We start from the raw sequence: 23,839 nt of genomic DNA on the forward strand, positions 1-23,839 counted from the left end.
ATAAATAGATATGTTTAAATAAAATGTGATAGAACATGAATTGGAACAAGATGCTATGATTGTACTAAAATTGCAAGACATTAACATTTAACTTCACTTCTTTTCAAACATGCCATTCGAAAATAGCAACCGTGACCAAAACGGCAAACTAAAAATAGTTTGTATTTATCCATTATTAAGATTAAGATTTAGAAAGGAAACTTGCCAACTTTACCAAATGACAAACATGGCTTTGTCTTTCTCTTATGTTATGGCCTGTGTTTTTCTTTTGCTTTTAAGAATCTAGGTTTTTTTCTTTTTTCTTTGAGTAAAGGAAATTTTTGTCCCTAACCTTTTTTTTGCGGATATTTTCGTCCTCAAGCAATGGAAAATACATTAAAGCCCCTGACCGTTGAAAAACATGGACATTTGTGTCCCTCCGTTGATTTACTCCGTTTTCACTCAACGGAAAAGACTGAGGTGGAACAGTTGGCGCTAAGGTGGCACGTAACGGAGGTCACGTGGCACTGGGGCAAAAAGTTATAGGACATATAAGTCCCTGGAGACGAAAACAACGCCATTTCGTCTCCTCCCCCAATCAACACAGTTGAATCCCCATATACAATACCCAGAAGACCCATAGTTGAGTGAGAGAATTACATAAAACCCTAACCTAAACGATCAAACTCCTGCGTCTCTGTTTCTCCCTCCAAAACATACAACACGTAGAAGAGCAAAAGGCCAGGGGTGATCGCTGGTGGCAGAGGCTGAGAAGAAGCTTCGTCTGAGGTCGTGGCTGGTGTCGTCGTCACAAGATAAGATTGTTATGCTTAGCTAGGAATGCAATGTGTTTGCATGTTTACAGAGTAAGAAAGAAAGTGAAAAAGGGGTGTATTACGTGCTGTGTAGGATTAGGGGGAGGGATTGTGTTCGGGAAATGTAGTGTCTTCCATATGTTGTGGTGTTTCCTTTTTTAATCCTAGTTCTGCACTGGTCAATTTCAGATGGTTGACGTGTTTGTGGTTCCGGTCTTTCATCATGGAGGGAACTTCGTAAGAGGAGTTGGTGGAAAAATGGTTTATCAGAATGGAAAGGAGGAGAGGTTCCCTGAGATGGACCTAGACTTTGTGAATTTCGGAGACCTAGTGACACTATTTAAGGGTTTGGGCTACCAGTCATACAAGGCAGTATACTGGTATGATCCATCGAGCACTGAATTTGAATCCGGGATGAACATATTGACTGGGGATGTCGGGATCAATGCAATGCGAGAGAACCTAATGAAGCACCTAGGGCGAGGTGAGTTCCATATATACTTTGACCATCCTGTCGACGAGCCGGAGGTTGTTCAGGATGCTGCCCAGGACAGAGACACTGCAGGGGAGGTGGATGAAACTACAGAGGAAGTGAATTCTTCCTCTTCATCTGATGACGGGTACGAGAGCACAGAGGACATCTTGTACAAACCTCCACCGGCTGGAATTGAGAGTGACAGCAGTGAGAGTGACAGCAATGGTGGGGTCACTGCTGGGAAGAGGAAAAGATGTGTGAAGGGTAAGAAGAAGGTAGTTACTCCTAAGAAGAAGGTAAATACTCCTAGAAAGAAGGTAGTTACACCAAGGAAGCAAGGGAAGAAGAAAAGACAATTTTGCACAAGGGTTAATGAAAGAGGGGAAGGGAGTGGGAATGGGACTGATGCACGTGGTGAAGCAGGGATCAAGGACCTGATGTCCAGTCGGATTATGCAGTCGGGGGTGGGTTTTATGTCAGTGAGCTCCCAACGGAGGTGGAGGAGATAATGTTTGAGTATGAGTCTGAAGACTTACATACTCCCATATCATCTGATGATGAAGGCAGAGGTGAAAAGTTTCTAGAGTTTAATGATGAGTATGCTCATGGTGAGGGCAGGTTTGAGCTAGGAACTAGGTTTGCCACTGTAGACAGGTTCAAGGAGGTAGTTAAGGATTGTTTCATCGCTGAGGGTCGGGAAGTGAAATGGATAAAAAATGACAAAGAGAGAGTGAGAGTGGGGTGTGGGGATAAGGAGTGCCCTTACTTGGTTCACTTGTCATACAACAAAAGTCTGCAGTGTTATCAAGTGAAGACCTACCATCCAGAACACACTTGTGCGAGGGATTTGGGCAGCAACGCTGCTGATCAACACTGGCTAAGTAAGAAGATTGAAAAGCGGATGTCCACCCAACCACACATGAATACAAAGGAGGCTACTGATTTTCTTAAGGAGGACTTTTCCCTCTGTCCCCATCCTAAAATGGTTTATAGAGCAGTGAAGGAGGCTAGGGAGAAGATCCAAGGAAATGAAAAGGAACAATACAAGAGATCTAGGGATTATTGTGAGGAAATACTGAGGAGCAATCCAGGCTCATCAGCCAGGCTTGAGCTCATGCCAATTCCAGATGGTCCCCCTGTTTTTGATAAACTATACATTTGCCTAGAGGCCTGCAAACAAGGTTTCAAAGATGGTTGTCGTCCCCTGTTGCATTTGGATGGGTGCTTTCTGAAGACATATTACGGTGGTTGGCTTCTAGCAGCAGTTGCTCAGGATGCAAACAACCAATTCTATGTTGTTGCCTATGGAGTGGTCAGGGCTGAGACTAAGGAAGCCTGGAAGTGGTTCCTGACCAATCTGCAAGGGGACATAGGAGACGATGCTAACCATGGCTGGAACTTCATTTCAGACCAACAGAAGGTAACTCCAGTTTATGGTTATTGTCATTGCTCTGCATTTGGTTTAGATCATTTATAATTTGTTGATGATATTCATTGCTACCTACTTGGTTAATTTCATTGTTGTGTGGTTGATTATGTTGTGGCCAGGGTTTGCTGCCTGCGTTGAAGGAGGTCATGCCTCATGCTAAGCTCCGCAATTGCGTTATGCATATGTGGAAAAACTTCATCAATCGTTACAAGGATCTGTACATTCAACAAGTTGTGTGGGAGCGTGCCAGGTGCACGACTGTTGCTGAGTTCAAGGAATGCATGGAGAAGTTGAAGACAGTTAACAAGGGTGCCTGGGAGTACCTCAGCAAATTTGAACCTGAGACATGGGTGAAGGCTTACTTCTCCCATGGGCCAAAAGTGGATAACCTCACAAACAATATGTTGGAGGTTTTTAATGCAAAAATAGTAAGCTATCGCTGCAAGCCTATCCTGACATGTGTGAAGAAATCAGATGCTATCTCATGAGGCGGATGGTGAATCATAAACGGGTCTTGGAGAATCACTCAGGGAGGCTAGCACCAGTTCAGAAAAAGAGGATGGAGAAGCTGTTAAACCTAAGCACCAAGTGGACGGCTGAATAGGTTGGTGATAATGAACGAAAGAGGTTTGAGGTTTCTCGGAAAGGAACTAAGGTGGATGTGGACCTCATTAGGCACAGTTTCTCATGCAATCGATGGCAACTGACTGGTAACTCCTATACAGTACTTGGTCCAGTTTCATTGCTATGTTGATATGAATTTCTTTTACTGTTACTTTGGTTATATTACTCACATTCGCTGCATTACCTTAGGCATGCCCTGCTTACATGCATTTGCTGCCATAAGGAAGAGACATGACACACCTCAGGACTATGTTCACCCTTGGCTATGCATGGAGTCCATTAGGAGGACATATGCACACTGTATTAAGCCTGTTCCAAGTCCAGAATTTTGGGTTGGAACTGAGTTCTCGAAGCCAGACCCACCTATTATCAAAAGGCCAATTGGATGGCCAAAGGTTCATAATAGGCAAAAGGATCCGGCTGAGCCACTCATGCAAGAAGGAAAACTGAAAAGGTCATTCGTTGTATCCTGCAGCAAGTGTGGTGAGAAGGGTCACAACTACAAAACATGTAAAGGAGCCCCTTCCAACCCAAACTGGAAGCCGAAGACAAGGCGCCCTAGCAAGAAATCAGCTACTGCCTCTCAGGCACTGATTGTGCTTCCACTGTCACAATCTGCTCCAGGTTCAGAGGTAAGAACCCTATAGTGATTACTCTGTCTTAGTATTAGTACTACTAAGGTTAGGGATTAATCTGTCTTAGTATAGAAATAGTTAAGGACTACCATGTCTGATTACTGATATGCCTAGGGACTATTCTGTATTAGTACTGCTAAGCTTAGGGACTAATCTATCTTCCTAATACTACTCTGTTCACATCTTACATGCATATTTGCAGGATGCATCCAACAGCCAACCAGTCAGCTCCCCAAACCCCACTGTTGTGGAATCACCTGCCACAAGCAATCCACCTATGCCACAAGCTCCAACAAGGGTGACAAGATCCACACTTATCATTTCACCTCCAGGGCCAACAACTACTCAAACCAGGTCACCAGCCCCAACTATAGGCCGTCCATTTAAACCTCCAACGAAAGCCAATGACACATCTCGCCCACAACAGTCCAGGTTCAGACCAAAGCAGAAGATCTTCAGGCCGTCGGCTCCAGTCGCTGCATCCACAATCAACACTACTACACAACAGCCAACTCCACCAACCATCCCATCTGCAGCTCCAAATCAAAAAGCTCGACCCCAAAGTTTGCCAAATTCTCCAAAAACAAAGGACTCGAAAGAATGAAGACTACTGTCATTAGGTGCTTTTTGTGATAACTTTTTGTCTATGTAATGGTTGTTGACAAGTTGTACAAACAATTTAGGTTTCTGTCCCATACTTTTTGAACACCCTTTGTGGGTCAGATAAACATGGATGTTAACTAAACAACTTTTTTGGATGACTAATGCAATGGTATGTTATGTATTAGGGAATCAATTTTAATTTCCTCCACATCTTACATAACAAGTACAGGGCAATACAATCATCAATCATATAAATAACACTGAATTCACCTATAATTGCTGCAACAATATTACACAATTTTTGATTCATTTGTCAACTCTTACAACTTAGAACAACAAAAATCAACACAATGACAATGACACAGATACACCATCTTATTGGCTTTCTTTTCATCTCTAGAGCTAATATCCTCTTCTCCAAGCAACTTATCCTCATTTCCATGTCCTGCTGCCTGTGATAATCTTCTACATCTACAGATTCCTTCTCTCCCATATACTTTGTTGCTGTCAATCCAAGTCCAGCAACGTGCTCATCAAGCCACACAAAAAATTTGCAATACGGTTGTCTTGCCTGCAGCAAATCAACCCACATAATTCAAACCATAAAAATTAGTAACCCTAACAAATCTTCAACCAAACGTGCATCACATTTCGTTTTCATACCTTGTAAAAGGGACAGCCCAGAAACAATCTATCCGGATTGCTTCGAGTCTTCGACATGAAAAGGACTGGGTTTTCTCCACAGAAGCACTTTGGTGAGACGCCATGTTTGCTGTCTTTCTCCTTAGGACGCGAGCTCGAGGCCACCGGACCTCCCCCTCTTCTCCAGCTGGATGATACCCCTTCAGATGCCATGGAAGGAGGAATTTCCTTTCTGCCACAACTCCCCACTACACCCACTGCGCTGTCACTGTGCAGACCAGGGGTGAGGGAAGACGAATTTCAAAGATTGGGGGAGGAGACGAAACGGCGTCGTTTTCGTCTCCAGGGACTTATATGTCCTATAACTTTTTGCCCCAATGCCACATGGCCTCCGTTACGTGCCACCTCAGTGCCAACTGTGCCACCTCAGCCTTTTCCGTTGAGTGGAAATGGAGTAAATCAACGGAGGGACACAAATGTCCACGTTTTTCAACAGTCAGTGGCTTTAATGTATTTTCCATTGCTTGATGACGAAAATGTTCGCAAAAAAAAAGGTCAGGGACGAAAATGTCCTTTACTCTTTTTCTTTTTAGAGTTCAACACAATAATGCGAATCATACTATCATAGTACAACAATGTGAAATATAGTTCAAACGAAAATCAAACAAAATAAAATAGGTTAGATCTTACAAATACAAAACACAAGTTTTCAGCTCCATTGTCATCTGAAGTACTAGTGATTGGGGACAAAGAGAATCAATTTATGTCTTCAACTAACACTGAACAAGTAAATGAGAGAAATAGCTTATAATATACACACCAAATGGCAGATACAAGTTAGGGTATAAGAGTTCATGAAAAATAAAAATGAGCAGCATTGAAACACTGATGAACAGAACCAGAAAAAAAGAAAGAAAGAAAAAAAAGAACAAGTTCTTCATTCCCTCACAACTTTCTCTGTATTCCCACTTTTTCTTTCCTCCTCATGATGGAGTTTAACTGGGAAATAGGACTATCTCTAAGCTAATTTTGATGACTTGCCTTACCATATTGGCAAAGTCTCTTCCATACCAACAAAGAAAAATAAAACAAAACAAAATATAAACCTTAAGACTAATTTTGTTGTCTTTGAATCATTGTCTGGCTTGTTCTTAGTTCTCACTTCCTAGATCTCCAAGCAGATATTGAAAACAAAGGTCTATCCTGCCAGCAAATTACTAGACAACCATTCTCCTCCCTCATCTTGTATCCCTCACAACCACAGCTCTGCAGGAATCTCCGCGCCTGCAACATGCCGTAATAGCTCAACGGCACATTGCCAAACCCGGACAAATCCAGTCTCTGGATCCACTTATCTAGCTTTTCATGTCTTTCCCTTCTTTCAGCTCCCTCACAAGCAATGATATTCTTGATTTCTTCACCAAAAAGCATCTTCTCCACCTTTAATCTCTCCACTGATGTCCTAGAGACAGTGGATTCCAAACAATCGAACAATGCCGCATAAGAATACAGAGCTTCTAGTACTCTCTCCATCAGGGTTGAACCATTATGATTAGAGTCTTGTTCTGTCACAATCATCACTTTTGGTGATAATCCCCATAGGGCATTGAGAAAGCTCTCTGCAGTCATTGAAGCTGTTAAAGAAACCGGCGAGGATGAGGCCGAGTCAGGACTTGGACTGTAGCCATTCAGTGTATCTTTCTCAAGCAAATCACCTAATGTGCTTTGATTCATCAGCAAGGCTTTCTGCAGGTGAATTCCGTTTGAGTTTTTCGACAAAAGAGGAGATCTTCTTCGCAAGGCCTCATCATCCAGGCCTAAAAGGGAATGCAATTGCAGAATAGAACTTATTGCTAATGCTTCTCCGGTTTTCACCCGAAGCTTGTCAAAATCAAGATTCTCTAATTTGCTGATTACAGGATGGAATTGGAAGGGGATATCCAACTTTTCTGCTTCTTCAGTAAGCTTGTGAGCCATCTGCTCTAGAATCTCTTTTTGGTGATGAACCCCGGTAATTCTCAAATGAGGAGGGCCTTCAGGGCGTGCGCTAAAAACTTGGAGGAGAGCAATCCATTGCGCAGGTTCGGCAGCATTGAGATCAATTATGTGCACCATTTTCTCTCCTTCCATTGCTTCAACAATAGCCTGATTTGTCAGTATATATGACACCTTCAAGAACGGGAAAAGCTCCAGAAAGAGCTTTTGGACAAGAATTTCTTCTGAAACCATGACAATCCTGGTGGAATTGAGGGCCCTGTGGAGACCAGGCCATGTCTTGAGTATCCTATCGGCCAGCGCTTCATTGAAGTATGCGGCGATTCGTTGCATAGTGTCGCCATCAGGGGAAGCTAACTGGGAAATTTGATCAAGCATTACATTTGCATTCTCAAGACTACCAGCAGCCACATGGTTTGCACAAGTCAGCAACAAATGGATCAAGGCCAATCCCCTTTCCTCTGATTTAAGCTCTCTTAGCCATGTGTATGGAGATCCTATGCTAGGTGACAGTGACATCATCGAGAAGAATTGAAGGGGTGACGAAGTTACAGAAGATGACCCTTCTTCTTGAAACATTGATCCCATGTAACAACAGCAACAGAAAAAGAGCGATGATTGAAAAGAGAGCGCTCAAAAAAAAAAAGGCTTTAGTTTTAGGCTCTAATATATCAGCATCACATGTTATACAAAACAAGGGATAAACTTGAAGAACCCAAAGAACACATAACGAATAAGCATATACAGATATTAAGGCAAGCACAGCGGTTGGTGAAAGGGACTATGGTTATTATAATGAAGATGATTTCACAGTCAAGTTGTGCAGATCCCACACGCAAAGCAGGGTGGTTGCTGGTCCAGATAAAAACAAAAGAAAAAGAAAGATTAGAAGTAGAAAAGGTTGATCAGATTAGGAAGCTCAAGCTTCATCCGAGAAAGTGAAGGAGAAAGAGCAGAGGAAAGGGAACCCTACAGAAAAAGCACATTAGCAGAGTTATGAGAAGGAGAGAAGGGAAATCTAATCGGTTAGTGGGTTTTGTAATTGAAGAAGAATGGAGAGGAAGCCCCACGAAAATTCCAAAGCTTGCCCCTTGGAAAAGTGTGAACCGGTAATGGGGAGTGGAGTGGAATTCAAGGGTTGGAGTTTGGGCTCAGGATTCAAGGAGGAAGAGGTTGTTGTTGTTACTTGTTCATGGCAACGTTGTTTTGTCGACAATGCGTGAAGGGTGCGTTTGTCTTTATCGTTTTGTTTGTCATTAACTTCACTCAGTCCTGAGTGCTGAGTGGAGTATATGGAATTTGTGTGCGAGAGTGCCAAGCTCTCTCTCTCGGCAGTTTCTGTCTTTTAGTTCGTTTTCTCTCTCTAAAGACCTAAACTTTTTCCAACTTTAAACGTTTTTTTCTTTTGTCTTGTTCTTAGGTGGATAGGGAATCGGGGCTGGCCAAGGGGTTTTAATATTCCCTAAGGTTACAACAATCCAAACATGCCTTAGCAAAGACAAACATTGCCCTCAATTTTGTTTCCTAGTGGGTTGTGAGTGAGAGTGTGAGAATAGCAAGAAAGCCTCCCAATGTGATGCCAAAACATGGTTTTGTTTTATTTTCAAACGCAATGACCATACAATTGGTATTATCTTCTTCAATTAAGACAAACAGACAAGGGGGTTAAGGATACCTCCAAAAGTAGATTGCACATTTATCTCTACTTGTGGATTCTTAGGTGGCATTTTTAGGACATACCCTAAGCTAAATTCCATTTTTCTTCTTAGAAATTGCCAATTCCTTAGGAAATTACCATACTCTAATAACATGCCACCTGACCTGCTGGTTAGGTGGCCCTGTCTCTCAAACCAAATCACTATATTGTCTTTTAACTATAAACTACTCTGCTATCCATCGAATCGGAATGTTATTAAATTCTCCAAAACCGGATTCTAGATCAACTTTTACTAATAAAATGTATGAAGATCAGCGAAAATGAATAACAACTATAAAAGTTAAGTGATACCGAAAATTAAGCCTTATGCATTGATAGTATATTCGAATCAACCATTTTCATTTGATGTTTTGTCAGATTATTATTATATGTGGAGTGTACACACACAAATTGTGTCATATTTATGAAATATTAAATATAATATTAAAGTAAATTACATAAATAAATAAAATATAGTCTAAAATTATTTAATTATAATATTTTTAAAATAGTTATTATCCATATTCTAGTCCAAAAACACTAAATCAAGTAAAAAAAAAAATTAAAAGCCACCCAAAAAAGGTGGCTTCCTCTACTTTACTCGACCTCTAGCGACAAAAGAAGTTCTACCCTACTTATCTGAACAAGCAACGAACTCCTGAAATATCTTCTACAATTTCTCCCATTTATCTAGAAGGAAGATTTCAACAAATTCCCAAAAATAAGGGAACGGTTATCCATCATCAAAAGTGGAACTACTCTAAAGGTGACTATCTTTCTACTATAAATATACTAACATATTTAAGTATATTCAAAACTCAATCTACTAAAAACCTGCTTAAAACCCTTGCTAAGTTAAGTATTGGAGTCTCTTGCTAATGCTGCCTCAGAAGTCTGGTCCTCATTCAGGCCCAAATCACTATTTGTAACCCTCGGAATATTGGTCCTGAATGTGAGGTCCATACTCATTCTGAGGCAGCATCCGACTTGTGCTGGTGTCGAGGTACCGCCGTCCGAATTCCTCATGAGGAGATGGAGGTGATACCTGCAAGAAACTCCGATACTTAAGTTAGCAAGGATTTTAAGCAAGTTTTTAGTAGATTGAATTTTGAATATATCTGAGGATGTCAGTGTATTTAATATTTATAGTAGAAAGATAATCAACATTAGAATAGTTCTACTTTTGATGATACATAACCGTCCCTTATTCTTGAAAATTTGTTGAGATTTCTTTTTTAGATAAAAGAAAGAGATTGTAGGAGATATTTAAGAAGTTCGTTGCTTATTCCGATAATTAAAGAAGAACTTTTTTTGTGGCGCCGGACCTCCTATCTCTAGGAGGTCGAGTAAGTGGAGGAGGCCACCTTTTGTGGGTGGATTTTTATTCTTTTTGAATCTGATTTAATGTTTTTAGGTCAGGTATAAACATTTATATTTTAGTAGAGATTTACGAGAGAAGTGACTAAAGTTATAAACTACTAGATGCAGTAAAGTAACGTGAAGAATAACTTCAACACGTAAACTACGTACGAAAATTTACAAAAATTTAAGAAATAAATATTATTATGTATTTTAAAAAATTATATATATGCAATTTTCAAAAGGTTTAGAATTAATAGTAATTTATTTTATCTAAAATTATATTAATTTTTAAAAAATTAAGATTAAGATGTATGAATAAATTTTACATTATGTTTTGTTCAAATTGACATGCATAGGTGTTTAAGTCTTTTAAGAGAATAAAATTTTGTGTGCATATAGTAATTAGAATATATATATATATATATATATATATATATATATATATATATATATATATATATATATATATATATATATATATATATATAACAATGATGTGTTTATAATATTTATTGATGAATATTAATTATAATTTTTTTTCTTTTAGAGTATAAATATGATATTAATATAACTCCTTATAACTTCTGTAAACTTAAAGAACTATTTTATGATACATTTTAAGAATTTATAAGTTTGCAAGGAGTTATTTATATCTCTCTACAAAATAATTTAAATATTAAAATTTTGATATTAAAAAATTTAAAAATATTTTTAAAATGTAAGATTTTAATTTAAAATATAATTAATTAAAATTCAATTAGCTTAAAATGAAATAAGAAAGGTTATAATTTTTTTAAGCCAATATTAATCAATTAAGTAAAGTGAGATAAGAAAAAAATTAGGTATTATTTACACTTTAATTTAAAACATTACATTTTTTAAATTTAAATAGATTTTTATAATATTTATATTTTAATATTGAAAATTATTTATCTAATTTATGTATGTATTTAGTAAATCTGGATATAAAATTTAAATATTTTCGTAAATCATTACAATTTATTATGATTTACATATAAATTTTAAAATCTTTATTGTCCGTAACTGTTTATATAGAATAAGTACAGGATCAAAAATATAATTAATTTAAAAATATTATAATTAGATAATTTAAATTTATACTTTATTTATTTATGTAATTTGTCCATAATATTATTATTATATAAGGATCAAAGAAAGTTATTGAATAGTTTAATGAATAAGACGGTATTGTATGTAACTTAATTTTAGGAGATGTGAGTAATTGAGTCTTTACTTATTATGCTAATATTTTTAATTTTGTAGTTGATTAAATTATCACACGTATATACAAAAGTCTACGCATCCAATAAATGAAAGTATCCAAGGTAGATTGTAGAGGCCTCTTCACCTTTGTTATCGTCTCAGACTAATATTATTTGAAAGTTGAAACTATTTCTAGAACATATTTAAAGAGACATTATAATATTTAAAGACATTGTAAGAAAAATTAAAACATGGTTACAAATAATACAATTTTGTTTAATACTCATAAGTAGCTTATATATTTATTTAAAATATTACAACCTTATTGGTAAAATAAAAAAGCCAAATAACTTGATTTTCTATAAATGTTTAATAGTTTATCCGAAGCTGTTCTAGTGGGCTGCATCTCATCAAAGAATCTACAAAGATCACCCTTCAATTAAGTCTACTTTGTTGTTTTTGACGGCATTTAGTTAAACTACTTGATTAACCTACGTAGCATGGTCTAGGATCCATTATAATTTTGATGAAGTTTTGATTATGTATTCAGTAATTTTAATACTTAGTGTTCCAAACAATCATATATTCGTTATGAAACACTTATCTGAGAATGCAACAGTTTTCAGTTGGGAGCCAAATTCAGACCAAAAGCAATTATTACTATTTTATTTGACTTGATAAATGATGATACAGTTGATGATGGTTAAGTTCAGTGCAAATTAGATCTCTTTGTCAATTTGCACCACAATCCATTTTTGGTATGGATAGTTGCCCCGGTAACTAGCTCAACCGAATCGGGGGTCCCCTTCAATTGCACATCAAAGTTCTGTAGCAGCATAGCCAACGCTACAGTGGACTCCATCAGAGCAAATTGGTCCCCAACGCATTTTCGTGGTCCACCACCAAAAGGCAAGAATGCAAAATCCGATATGATCTGATCAAATATTATATATATCAATCGATAAATAAAACACACAATAAATAAACATTATGAAAAGAGAGAAACCTCGTTTGGATATAAGGCTCCAAGACTTCGAGATGGGTCAAAACCAGCCCATCCTTCAATTTGTTCGTTGGTTCTTTGCACCAAAAACCTCTCTGGTTCAAATTCATCAGGGCGCTCCCAAAAATATGGAGATCTATGCAGATTATATACCTGCACATAGGAATATTTAGAGCAGCCAGCCACTTCTAAGGGAGAGTAAAAAACTAAAAATGTAAACTTCGTGAAATATAAAAATATTTGAGAGTCGACTCAAGATAGCTCAAAGTTACTTTATTTTGCATTCTTTAATTGTCTTTGGAATAATTAGATAATTTTAAATGTAATAAATGAGTAATTATAAATATGATATACATGAAATTATAGATGTTAAATAAAATAAAATAATTTTGGTGATTGTCTTCCTAGCATTATCTGCCAAATATGTACAAAATAAACCAAAATCACAAGAAACAGGCTTTATTTTTTGTTTATAATAAAAGTGGAAGTTAGGAAATATGGGGTACTCTCCAACAGTCCAACACCACTGTCAATGCATCAGCAAAATGTCTGTTTAGTGAACTCCACAGAACACGCAAAAGGCCCACTTTAAAAGATTGCAAATTTGCAATGCTATTCACTAAATAAATAAATTTATTTGCCCACACAAAAAAAAAAAAATTGGATTTCCTCTTTCAAAGTTATCACCCGTTGATCTCATAGGCAAGGTAGAGAATCAAGATTTTACGTCAGAAAAATAAATTAAATATGTAAACTCATCTAACCTAATAGAAAATTTGTAAAATTATTAACTCATTTAAAATTGTAATACTAAAAGATTTTAAGAGTTATATCAAGATTCTAACAAGTATAACTACACACCATTCAATAGTGGAGGAGTATGACTCAGTATGTGCGGGCTTAGTATGCCAAAATGGGTATATAAAACATTTTTTTTTATATATAATTCATGCATATGCAGCATCCACTTGCTCACTGAAAAGCAGGTGCTAGAAAAGTTTTTACTCACAGAAAGGAAGACATCAGTCCCGGCAGGAATCGCATAACCATCTTTATCACCTTTGTACCCTCCTGAAAAAGTGACGTATGTCCATAGATACATCATCTCAGATGGAAGCAACAAATAAAAAATTATCTAGACAAGAAACATAAATAGTCACATGTTCAGTGACAAATAGAAATCCATCATAAAAGTAATGAATAGGATTAACATCAATGTTTTGGGAAAAAAAATACTAAAATCACATTAACGGTTTGTTAGAGACTTAGAGGTGCATAGGCTTCATACACGGGTTTCCATTTTCCACTCCGTTTCGACAAGTAATCATTAAAAGTCAAGTCAATACCTGGTAAAACATCGGGTTTGAGTGAACGCCTAATCAGCAAAGGTGGTTGAGGATACAAACGGAGAGACTCCACAACAATAAGTCTAATGTACCTGACACATTATACATGCAATAAATTTCAAGTGTAAAACACCAACTTCAACGCTCAAAGTTAAACCAGATCCCATTTTGGAAGAACTAAATGAATATAAGGTTCAATTGATGAAATAATGACTGAAATTAGATGCATAATGCTGCCAGTTTTTCATCTTGACATGGCGTCCGCCCCCCCCCCCCTTCCTTTTTCTCTCTCTTCCTTTCCCTTTTCCCTAGTAAATAAGATTACTGACCGTTTATGATAAATTTATATATCTTGTATTTCCTAATAAAATATTGGCTATCAAACAGGTGGAAGCAAGTAAAAATCTGACATGAAATGAGCACCTACTGCAGTTTTTTAAGTGATTCGTAAGTTGGTGTTCCTGTACCCAGCACTGAATCTACCTCTGCTTGAGCCTTCCTCATTTTGTCCGGGTTCTGCAGTGAGTTCAATAATCAGTAAGATGGTATTGGCCAAAGAGAAGAATCTGAAGAGAAGCTACGATAACCAAAGATCCAGAATTGTCTTTCACGAACAGGCAATTATATCAACTTTGAGATTAACATACTTGAGATAGAAGGAAAGTTGCCCAAGTAAGAACTGCAGCTGTTGTCTCATGACCAGCAATAAGCATTGTCATTAAATCATCCCTCAACTGTCAAAATGGAGAGAGAAGTAAGAAGTAAATAAAGCATACTATTAACCATGTAGCTTTACCCTATACTTAGCATACTATTAACCATGTAACTTTACCCTATACTTGTATATTTACACCCAAACTAAACATACTATTAATACCTAAAATGTATAACTGGATCAACAGAATTTAAAAGAACCGAATAGTTTCACATGTTTCTAGACAAGGAGATAATGTTGTCAAGACATGATTTTTACCAACTATCCAAAACCAACCTAAGTTTTAGTCAGGAATTCAGGATCGCTTTTTGTGGAAGAGATATACCTGACGATCATCAACATCAGCTCCTCGCATATCAACCAGGAAACGCAGAAGACTTGCATCCTGTAAAAATTTTAAACATTGCGGCATTTATAGAACTCCTATATTTCAGGGAATGAACTGGATAGTTAACATTTGACATAGACATTAGATCTCATACAGATAAACAGACACCTTCAAATTTAAGTAGTCCCTTTGCTGCAGTTTCTCAACATCAGTTTCCTGCAAATAGAATGCAATCAGGATGATGTTTATGTAAAGTCAACACAATATAATAGCCAAATGCAGATACTATTCGTGCAATCAGTCACTGAACCAAAGTATTATCTCACCTGTCTGCTCTCTTTTGCGTTTCTGATAAGTTCATCAAGACAAGCATTGATGACCTTGAGGTCACTTTGAAACTTCCTCTGCCTCGGGACTATATATGATGCCAATGGAACTTTCCAATATGGAATGTAGAAAGTGGACCTATGCTCGGCTTCAAAAAGAGTGCCATATACTGCCTATAATGGATATAATAGTATAGGGTATGTAAGCTCTCTTAGCTAGGGACAGCAAATATAGCCTAAAATTCTGAATTGTATGTTCATACATTGAATAAACAATCAGTTAATTGCTGAAAATATGACAAAACTTTAGCTGTCTACTTATATTAATGATGACAATTCTGTTTGTTTTCTACCCACATAATTGTTTCTAGAAATTCTCTCTCAAAAACTATACAAAAGATTGAGCATACATATTAAAATGAAAGAAATATAAGAAAGAACAGCAGCATTTCTATTTGCATTTTATACTGTAGGCAACATCGATGTCATATACTTGAAATGTATAAACCTTTTGTCAAACCTTAATAACAGGAGATTCTTTGGTGACAGAACCAAAATCATAGTTGAACACACCAAGCCCAATAATATCAAGAGCCAAATTAGAAAACTCCGCCTCAAGATCTAATTCAATCAACTTCTGTCCATCATTGCCCTCTTGTTCAAGAAGCTGATTGATCTTTGATATTGTTCTTTCTGAGCAAGTTCTGAATATTTTGACCATGGCTTCCAAGTACGAGGCATGGAAACCCGGAGCAATAACTGAAATTTTCAGGAATACCCAGTTAAGCATCAGGTTACATTCATAAAACTCTTGATAATATTACCACGGCAGATTAGTGGTGTTAATCCAGTTCAGGACAGCAGTCCACCAATAGAAAATACTAGCTCCATTCACCGATTTGAGAGTTATATCTGACATTCTGACAGCATATTTGTTGACATTATTTTGAGTGCTAGAGGCTCTTTGGCAGTTCTTTTGGGATACGTAACACAGTAGAAATAAGGGGGAAATGGAAAAGGAAGAAAATAAATACAGTTTGCACACCTCTTCTTCTTTGCTTCCAAGTATCAAGGTCCGCAGGTATGAGTCCTTTTCCCATTATTGGCTCTAGGATATCAGCAAGTACTCCCTAATTATTTTAGTAAACAAGCAGAATAGAAACTAGAGAGAATTAGAAAATGGTTTTAACTAGAGTCTAGAAAGCACATCAGAGAAACCAACAAATTCAAGCTCATAAAAGTACAACACATTTTCTACAACCTCTTCGTCAATATTTTAATGGACAACCAGTTACAAACTTCACGATTCATATGTTTATCCTATACTACAGTAATTAATTTATTATTAGAAATGCTAAAGTAGTAGCCACTACTGTTACAATGGATCCTCAACCCGACCAATTTGGGCAATACTGCAAGGTACTAATCACAATGAACATATTCAATATCAGAATATCATTTTAACAAATCTATAGATAAAGGATTGACCCAATCATAACAAGAGACGGGGGTACCTTGTCATAAGAGAATGCATTTTCTCGCAGAATATGTCTTGCAACTATGGGATCCGATACAACAACAAATGCTTTGGGCCCAAACGCAAGTTTGTAAACAGAACCGTGCTGTCACATTCAACAACATCTTGAGAGGATAATTAAAACTAGCAAAGTCAACTGAGATGAAAACAATGGAAATACAAGTAATTTGAGCACCCTATGCCATATATTCTCGTACATAATAAGCCTACTAACTCTGATTCTGAAACATAGAATTTTAAGCTAAGTAACTGAAAGTGTGAAGTAGGTACCTCCAAGAACCAATCGTATAGCGAAAAAAAGAGAGGTCGACCAAAGAGATCGGTGACAGCACCTTCAGCAATTGGCATGGACCCTATGCTTCCACCGCTGAGGAAGTTTGTAAGCAGGTTGCTAGCATTATCAAGCAGGTTCCTGTTTGATTTGCGCTGCTTATCGGTGTTAAAAGATTGGCATCTACGTCATCCACAATAAACAACCCTTAATTAACTAAAACCTCAATTGATTAACACATAATCCTCGCGAACATTAGACAGAAATATCAAATATCAATATTATTACTAAATTAACAAAGTCCAGGTGGTACCTGATAGTGAGCGGGAAATGGAAGGCGGTTGAGCGAAGAAGCGGTTTCTGTGTGTGTAAATTGAAAGTAGTGAAGGTTGAGGTGTGTGAGAGTACCATAGCCATGGTGGTTGGGTGCACACTGCACGGTGAAGTTGCCAGTTGACAGTTGACACTCACTGTTGCTTTGTTTATTGATTTATTGATTTTGGAAATGGGAAGTGGGAAGTGGGAGAATGAAGAAGGATGAGGTGGAAAGTGAAAACCACCATCACCACCATGTGTGTCCTGTTATGGTTACTTGCAAAACTCACTTCATTGGATATTTTCATTTTTTCGGATTACTCTCCGTTGGCCCGGGCGGTGCTAAACTCCATTCAAATATTTTTCTCTTTTTTAAATGATGTGTTCATATAAAAATAATAATTTAATTAAATGTAATAAATTATTTAATAATTTTTAATTATTTTTGTAAAGATAATTTTATAGGAATAATTAATTCTATTTTTATTTTTAATCTTATATAAAAAAGAGTAAAATGACAATTAAGTTCTTGAAAATTTCGATTTCGAACTAAGGGTTCTGTTTGGAAAGTTTTAAAAGTAATTTTTTTGAGTTTTTTACTTATGAAAAGCAGTAGTATTAATGTTTAGTGCAATTTTCAAAACCAAATGGTAGCTTTTTAAAAAGTTATTTTGGAGTTTATAGAGAAGTTAAAAAATGACTTCTTTCATAATACTACTACTACTTTTTATTACATTTCTATAAAATAAACACTTTTAGAACTAAAAATTTAAATACAAAATAACTTATTTATAAACTACTTTTAATATAATTATTTATTATTTTTTCAAAAGGAACTTTAATGAGTTTGGAAAACTCTAATTTAAATTGATGATGATCAAACATTATTAATATAATTAATTACAAAATTATTAATTTGATCTTTAATTCATATTTGCTAATTAATAATTTTGTTACTTGCAGATTTAGCATTAGGCAGAAAAGAACATAAAAAATATAGCAAGCCCAATTGTGCTAAAAATACATTCAGTTCTATGCAAAATTGTTATATGAATTATGGCTGAATTGTTATACTTGTTTGGACTAGGAAAACAAATTTTAAAATCCAACAAAGTTGCTGGTCCAAAATAAAAAAGAAAATGGGCCAAAAAAAAATTTATACTCTTTTAACTTTATAAAATCCATTTCCTTCAATGTTGCATGCTCCAACGGATCCCACATCCTTTGTTTGATGGAATTCAAATTCTATTAAGTAGAGTTAATGCAGACATTAGAAACATGAAAAAGAAAGAGAAATTAATTTGATTGCTAGTATTAATGCTACACGCTACTCAGCAAAGAAAAGCAAAATTAATTCATTTTAATTCCTTTATTCAAATCCATTAAAAGTTTTCTCTTTTCTCTCTCATCTCTCTTCTTGCATTTGGTCACTTCACAGAGAAAGCATGGAAACTTTTGCAAACTATCAAAGTAAAGAAGAAGAAGCTAGATGCAAGTTAAAGACCATTGTAATGATGGCAAGACAAATAAAACAAAAAGTATGCTGTGGCTAAGATCTTCACCAAAAATGGGTAAGATTTGGTAAAGTAAACTCATGCTTTCCATACCAAAAATAGAAGAAGATGATCTCGGTCAGAGGAAGAAGATCCTTGGAGGGATGGCTCGTCTCAACTTTTGATCAACCACCACAGGAGGTAGCTATTGTAGCTACGTGGAGGAAGAGGCAGAAGTTTGAGCAGATGGAGCTGTCATGCATCAAGAACGCATCAAGGGCTAGGAATCCTTCTTCAAGTGCAAGTCAAGATGGATGGCCCGGATTGATGAAACTTAGTGTGAAGGGAAGACACAAAGGTAATTGCATGTTGGGTTTTACATTCGGTTATCTCTCCTCTCTCTTTGGCCGAACCGATTTTACATGAAGAAGAAGAAGTTTAGCTTGGTTCAACAGTCTCAACCGTGGAAGCTTCCCTTCTATAAATAAGGGAGAACAGCCAGGGCTTGAAGTAAGGAAAAGAGTGAAAGCACAATGTTCACATAGCTACCTAACCTAACAGAAGTTCTTCTCCTTCAATGTTTTCTATTTTGTAATTTTCTGTTTAATTTTGTCTGTCTTGAGTCTCATGGAAAAAGACAAACAGTGAGGTTTATAAGAAAAAACCATAGAGCGAAAAAAGGCAGAGAGTGTAAAATTAAAAGAAAAAGCCATAGATGTCCTTAGAGATCCTTTGTACATCTGTGTTGTGTCTCATGATTCTGTGGGAATCTCCTTGCAAGTTGGGTTAGCACTTAGCAGTTGAAAGCTTGGTGGGTTACCAAGTCAAATTCAGTTTTGGGAATAGATTTTGGACTTGTCCCAGATAGGAAGGGTAGTTCCTAGGGAGAATTGGTGTTTGTAATCAAAGATTATTATAGTGAAATTCTATCATTGTTGTGATGGAGACTGGATATAGGCTGCATTGCACTTAGCAGCTGAACCAGGATATATTTTGGTGTAATTTTCTCTCTCTTCTACTCCATTTCTGATTCTGCTGCATAGGACACAAAACTGAAAAATATCTCTTGGCTAGTCACGAGACAAAACGAAAAAGTCTCTTGGCTAGGCACGAGACAAATATAAGAAATATCTGCTCAAGTGTTCTGAAAGACAGCAAGAGTTATTAAGCAAAAATAAGGGGCTAAGATTCAACCCCCTTCTCTTAGCCACTGATAAATCATCAAACTTAATTAAGCTATTTATCCAAATTGAGCCTAATTAGTACTTGAAGAAAAAAAAAGTACATTTGATCTTTCACGAAGCAAACGGTAAGCATGTTATGTCATTTTATCAATTTATTGCGTAAAATTTAATGGTTATGCTTATATATACTATTACTTTACTTATTGGGACGTATCCATTTATAAAAGATTATTATGTAGATAACACCTTTTAGAGTAAAAATTTACCTGTTTTAATATGATTTGTGATAAATAAAAAGTAATTCATAAATATTATATAAAAACTTAATAAATAATAAATATTTCATTGTCTAAAAAACATCATTTTCATACTCATGTGATAGTAATGGAACATACACTATTATAGATAACAGAATACATAATCAATTCCATTTCGTTTTTGCACTATCTATTGACACGGAAGCATAAATACATAACTAATTTTATTTTGTTTCTTACTCTCCATTGACACAAAAAGATATGCATGTTTACTGTTTAGAGAATCTAATTAATACTTTTTGAAAAATATGTTTACTGTTTAGAGAATCTAATTAATACTTTTTTTTCAAAGGCTAATTAATCTTAAATAAAAATTTTCGAGAATCTAATTATCACTTTACTCTATAAAAAAATTATATAACCAATTTAAATTATTTGTCCGTTTAAACTAATGTTAAAGTTTAAATACTGTATATAAAATAACTCAAGATTTTAAATAAAAATTAAATTTGTGACAAATTAGTTAATGAATTATATAAATATTTTTTAAAAGTTAATGAAAAAAATGAAAAACTAAAAGTACATTTGGTTGCATTTTTATTTTTTATGTTTTTTATTTTTTATATTTTACAAAAATTAAAGTAAAAATAAAAAAAAAATAAAAATAAAATTTATTATTTTTCTATTATTTTTTTAATAAAATCTAAAAAACAAAAAAATATTAAAAATAAAAAAAAAAAATAAAAACTCAAACCAAAGGCACCCTACTCTCCTTCCTCGCCATCCTTTTTGTTAACGACAACAGAAAATTGAGCATAAAACGCAAAAACTTTGTATACTGTTTCGTGTAGTTTTACCACTTTTAGCTGCATCTCAATCACCCAGCGACGAAGAAGATGATTCAACAATTCGAATGAAATATGAAGCATCAACCTCTTTATCCACCGAAATTAAACTGCAAATGCCAATGCAACCATGCAATACCGTCACTTTTCACCTTCTTCCTATTCTCTTTCTTCACATTGCGCTCCAATCTTCGCCTCCTTCATGCAACTTCAGGTTACTTTTTTTTATTCATATATGTTTATATTTCCCCCATTTCTAGGTCTCTCGCATTTATCAGGAAACAAAAAATGTTAATAACAAAAATACAAGCTCTAATTCCATTAATAATACCAATTTGTTCCTCGATATTATGTTCTGTACTGAAATTATCGTAAACAGTTTGCAATGACTTGGTTTGATTCATGCAGTTGGTTCTAGCTAGTGGAATAAGGCTTAGTTGCTATACTGTGACTATAATAACAACAGAAATAGTAGTAGTATGAATATTCCTATATTCCTATCTACAGCAGTAACAAGCAATGCTTTATTCACAGATGCAGCTGTAATAGAGTTCAGTGACTCAGCTAGCTCCAATAGTCTCGGCTGCCTTAAACAAAAAACTACAAAGCACAGTTACTCTCTTTCCAAAACAAGTAGATTAGAGATAGCATTTTGGAAAGTTTTAGGTAGCAGCACTGATTTAGTGTGCAAACTGCAACCTTCTGAAGAAGAGCAAGAAGAGAAGATTCTTCCACTAGCACAAAATGCTGATGAAAAAGTTCATCAACCTACTTCATACCTCAGTTATGTCGAATTCCAAAACATAGCAAAGCAAGAAAAACCCAAGGAAGTGATCACCATAGTGAAGCAAGAAAAACCCAAGGAGGTGATCACCCCTGTGGTCGTTAATATAACTCACAGGCTTGAACCTGATGGCTCAGTGTACAACTATGCCTCTGAGTCCAAAGGTGCCAAGGTGGTGGCTCACAATAAAGAGGCCAAAGGTGCCAACAATATACTAGGGAAGGATCATGATAAGTACTTGAGGAATCCTTGTTCTGTTGGAGATAAGTTTGTTGTTATTGAGCTTGCAGAAGCGACTCTGGTTGATACTGTGAAAATTGCAAACTTTGAGCATTATTCTTCGAACTTCAAGGAATTTGAATTGGCTGGTAGTATGAGCTATCCAACTGAATCATGGACAATGATGGGAAACTTCATTGCCGCAAATGTGAAGCATGCTCAGACCTTTAGGCTTCTTGAACCCAAATGGGCCAGGTATTTGAAGTTGAGCTTGCTTAGTCATTATGGATCTGAGTTTTACTGCACTTTGAGTGTTGTGGAGGTTTATGGTATTGATGCAATAGAGAGAATGCTTGAGGATCTTATTGTTGCTTCTGTGGGAGCCATGCCAGAGAAGTCTTCAGAGCACAATGCCAGTGATACCCCTTCTTTGAAGCTAGAAGCTGGTCAAATTGAGAAAAGAAAAGACAATGAAAGTATGAATGATAGTGTGCCTACTGAGATATCAACTGTTAATGATGACGCTCAGAAGATTGTTGTGGAGGTGGCAAAAACTCCACCAATGGTGAACTTGGTTCCTGATCCTGTACTAGAATTGAGGCAACAGCTAAATGGTAGGATAGCTGGTGACACTGTTATGAGGATTTTAGTGCAAAAAGTGAGGTCAGTGGAGGCGAACTTATCCACAATCGGGAATTATATCAAAGAGTTGAACAGGAGACAATGCGATACAATACCTGCTTTTGAGAAAGAGTTGCAAAAATTATCAGAATGCCTGGGACAAAGCAAGTCAGAGATTAAAGACCTACGGGAGAGGAATGCAAATATGGTATTACCATTTGCTATTTCTTTCCCTATTTCATGTCTTCTCATCATTGTTATTCTGTCTGAATGTGCTAGTTATTTTGTCTCTTTCCTTTCCCAGGAAAAAGAAATATCCGAAGTTGAGTCATGGAAAGATGCTGTCTCATCCCAACTTGATGAACTGGCCAGACAAAATTTATTGCTAAGGTTAATTTAATATGATTATAATGAAGTTACTTGATATGATAAATAATGGATCTTTGTGGTACCTTTCATTAAAACCCATTGTTGGTTATAAAAATGCATGTCTTTGTCTTGCGCCGAATTTAAATTTAACCTCTGTTAGCCACTCCTCTTCCTGTTTGATAATTTTCTCCGGTTGTAACTGTTCTTCCATGACCAATGTTCCTTACCATGTGTTCCATGATGTTTCTTTATTTTGATATCTATTTTATATTCTATGATGCCTGACATGCCATTCATACAATCCCATTTCAGATCAGATGTTCAAAAGGTTGCAAGTGATTATGCAGCCCTAGAAATCAAAGAGCTTGCTGTGTTAGGAATGAGTCTTCTTTTTGTTTGCATGTCGATTCTCAAGATAACTTCAGTCCACATGTCGTTGATGTTTTCTGAAGCACACAATAATGCTGATAAGGGACCTCGGACAATAAAAGGATGGGTTACCTTGCTTGTATGCTGCAGTATAATGATATTCGTTATTTTGTTCTATAACTAAGCAGTTACTTGTAGAAATTTGGATACTTGTAAATACAATTTTGATAAGGTTATCAAATCAACACAGAACACTTTGTATACTGAAGAGTGAACACTTTGTTCAGTGCCTCCTCACTAAGGTCACTGCTTGCTGATAAATGTTAAAAGAAATGCAAGGATTGTCTTTGATTCAGTCGGTTTAATGGAGAACAATTT

General features: G+C 36.1%; 3 protein-coding genes across 3 annotated transcripts; 1 reads left to right on the top strand and 2 right to left on the bottom strand.

Moving 5' to 3' along the window:
• Nucleotides 1–5,994: 5,994 nt before the first annotated feature.
• Nucleotides 5,995–8,559, bottom strand: LOC112801403 (scarecrow-like protein 3). Its single transcript, XM_025844108.3, has one exon. It carries the CDS (start codon nt 7,783–7,785, stop codon nt 6,361–6,363), a length of 1,425 nt encoding a protein of 474 aa, XP_025699893.1. The 5' UTR covers nt 7,786–8,559; the 3' UTR covers nt 5,995–6,360.
• Nucleotides 8,560–12,117: 3,558 nt separating this feature from the next.
• LOC112801405 (cytochrome P450 97B2, chloroplastic) lies at nt 12,118–17,679 on the bottom strand. Its single transcript, XM_025844110.3, has 14 exons — nt 17,319–17,679; nt 17,005–17,188; nt 16,712–16,819; nt 16,243–16,327; nt 15,718–15,956; nt 15,198–15,371; nt 15,040–15,087; nt 14,869–14,928; nt 14,476–14,562; nt 14,256–14,344; nt 13,829–13,920; nt 13,492–13,553; nt 12,486–12,635; nt 12,118–12,413 (listed from the first exon to the last, which is right to left on the bottom strand). Exons 1-14 carry the CDS (start codon nt 17,420–17,422, stop codon nt 12,189–12,191), a joined length of 1,707 nt encoding a protein of 568 aa, XP_025699895.1. The 5' UTR covers nt 17,423–17,679; the 3' UTR covers nt 12,118–12,188.
• A 3,351-nt stretch (nt 17,680–21,030) lies between these two features.
• On the top strand, nt 21,031–23,782 carry LOC112801404 (SUN domain-containing protein 5-like). Its single transcript, XM_025844109.3, has 4 exons — nt 21,031–21,313; nt 21,634–22,931; nt 23,028–23,113; nt 23,405–23,782. Exons 1-4 carry the CDS (start codon nt 21,175–21,177, stop codon nt 23,643–23,645), a joined length of 1,764 nt encoding a protein of 587 aa, XP_025699894.1. The 5' UTR covers nt 21,031–21,174; the 3' UTR covers nt 23,646–23,782.
• Nucleotides 23,783–23,839: the final 57 nt, after the last annotated feature.

Source organism: Arachis hypogaea, chromosome 5 (assembly GCF_003086295.3).
Source record: "Arachis hypogaea cultivar Tifrunner chromosome 5, arahy.Tifrunner.gnm2.J5K5, whole genome shotgun sequence".
Taxonomy (NCBI): Eukaryota; Viridiplantae; Streptophyta; class Magnoliopsida; order Fabales; family Fabaceae; genus Arachis; species Arachis hypogaea.

What these genes read in the sequence shown, in the direction of transcription:
- LOC112801403 (XM_025844108.3), bottom strand. Translation starts at nt 7,785, where the DNA reads ATGGGATCAATGTTTCAAGAAGAAGGGTCATCTTCTGTAACTTCGTCA.
- LOC112801405 (XM_025844110.3), bottom strand. Translation starts at nt 17,422, where the DNA reads ATGGCTATGGTACTCTCACACACCTCAACCTTCACTACTTTCAATTTA. An exon ending in GGGACTACTTAAATTTGAAG is followed by an intron (nt 14,929 to 15,039) that starts GTGTCTGTTTAT and finishes AAATTTTTACAG; the next exon opens with GATGCAAGTCTTCTGCGTTT. An exon ending in CAACTTTCCTTCTATCTCAA is followed by an intron (nt 14,345 to 14,475) that starts GTATGTTAATCT and finishes AACTCACTGCAG; the next exon opens with AACCCGGACAAAATGAGGAA.
- LOC112801404 (XM_025844109.3), top strand. Translation starts at nt 21,175, where the DNA reads ATGAAGCATCAACCTCTTTATCCACCGAAATTAAACTGCAAATGCCAA. An exon ending in CCTCCTTCATGCAACTTCAG is followed by an intron (nt 21,314 to 21,633) that starts GTTACTTTTTTT and finishes CTTTATTCACAG; the next exon opens with ATGCAGCTGTAATAGAGTTC. An exon ending in AGACAAAATTTATTGCTAAG is followed by an intron (nt 23,114 to 23,404) that starts GTTAATTTAATA and finishes ATCCCATTTCAG; the next exon opens with ATCAGATGTTCAAAAGGTTG.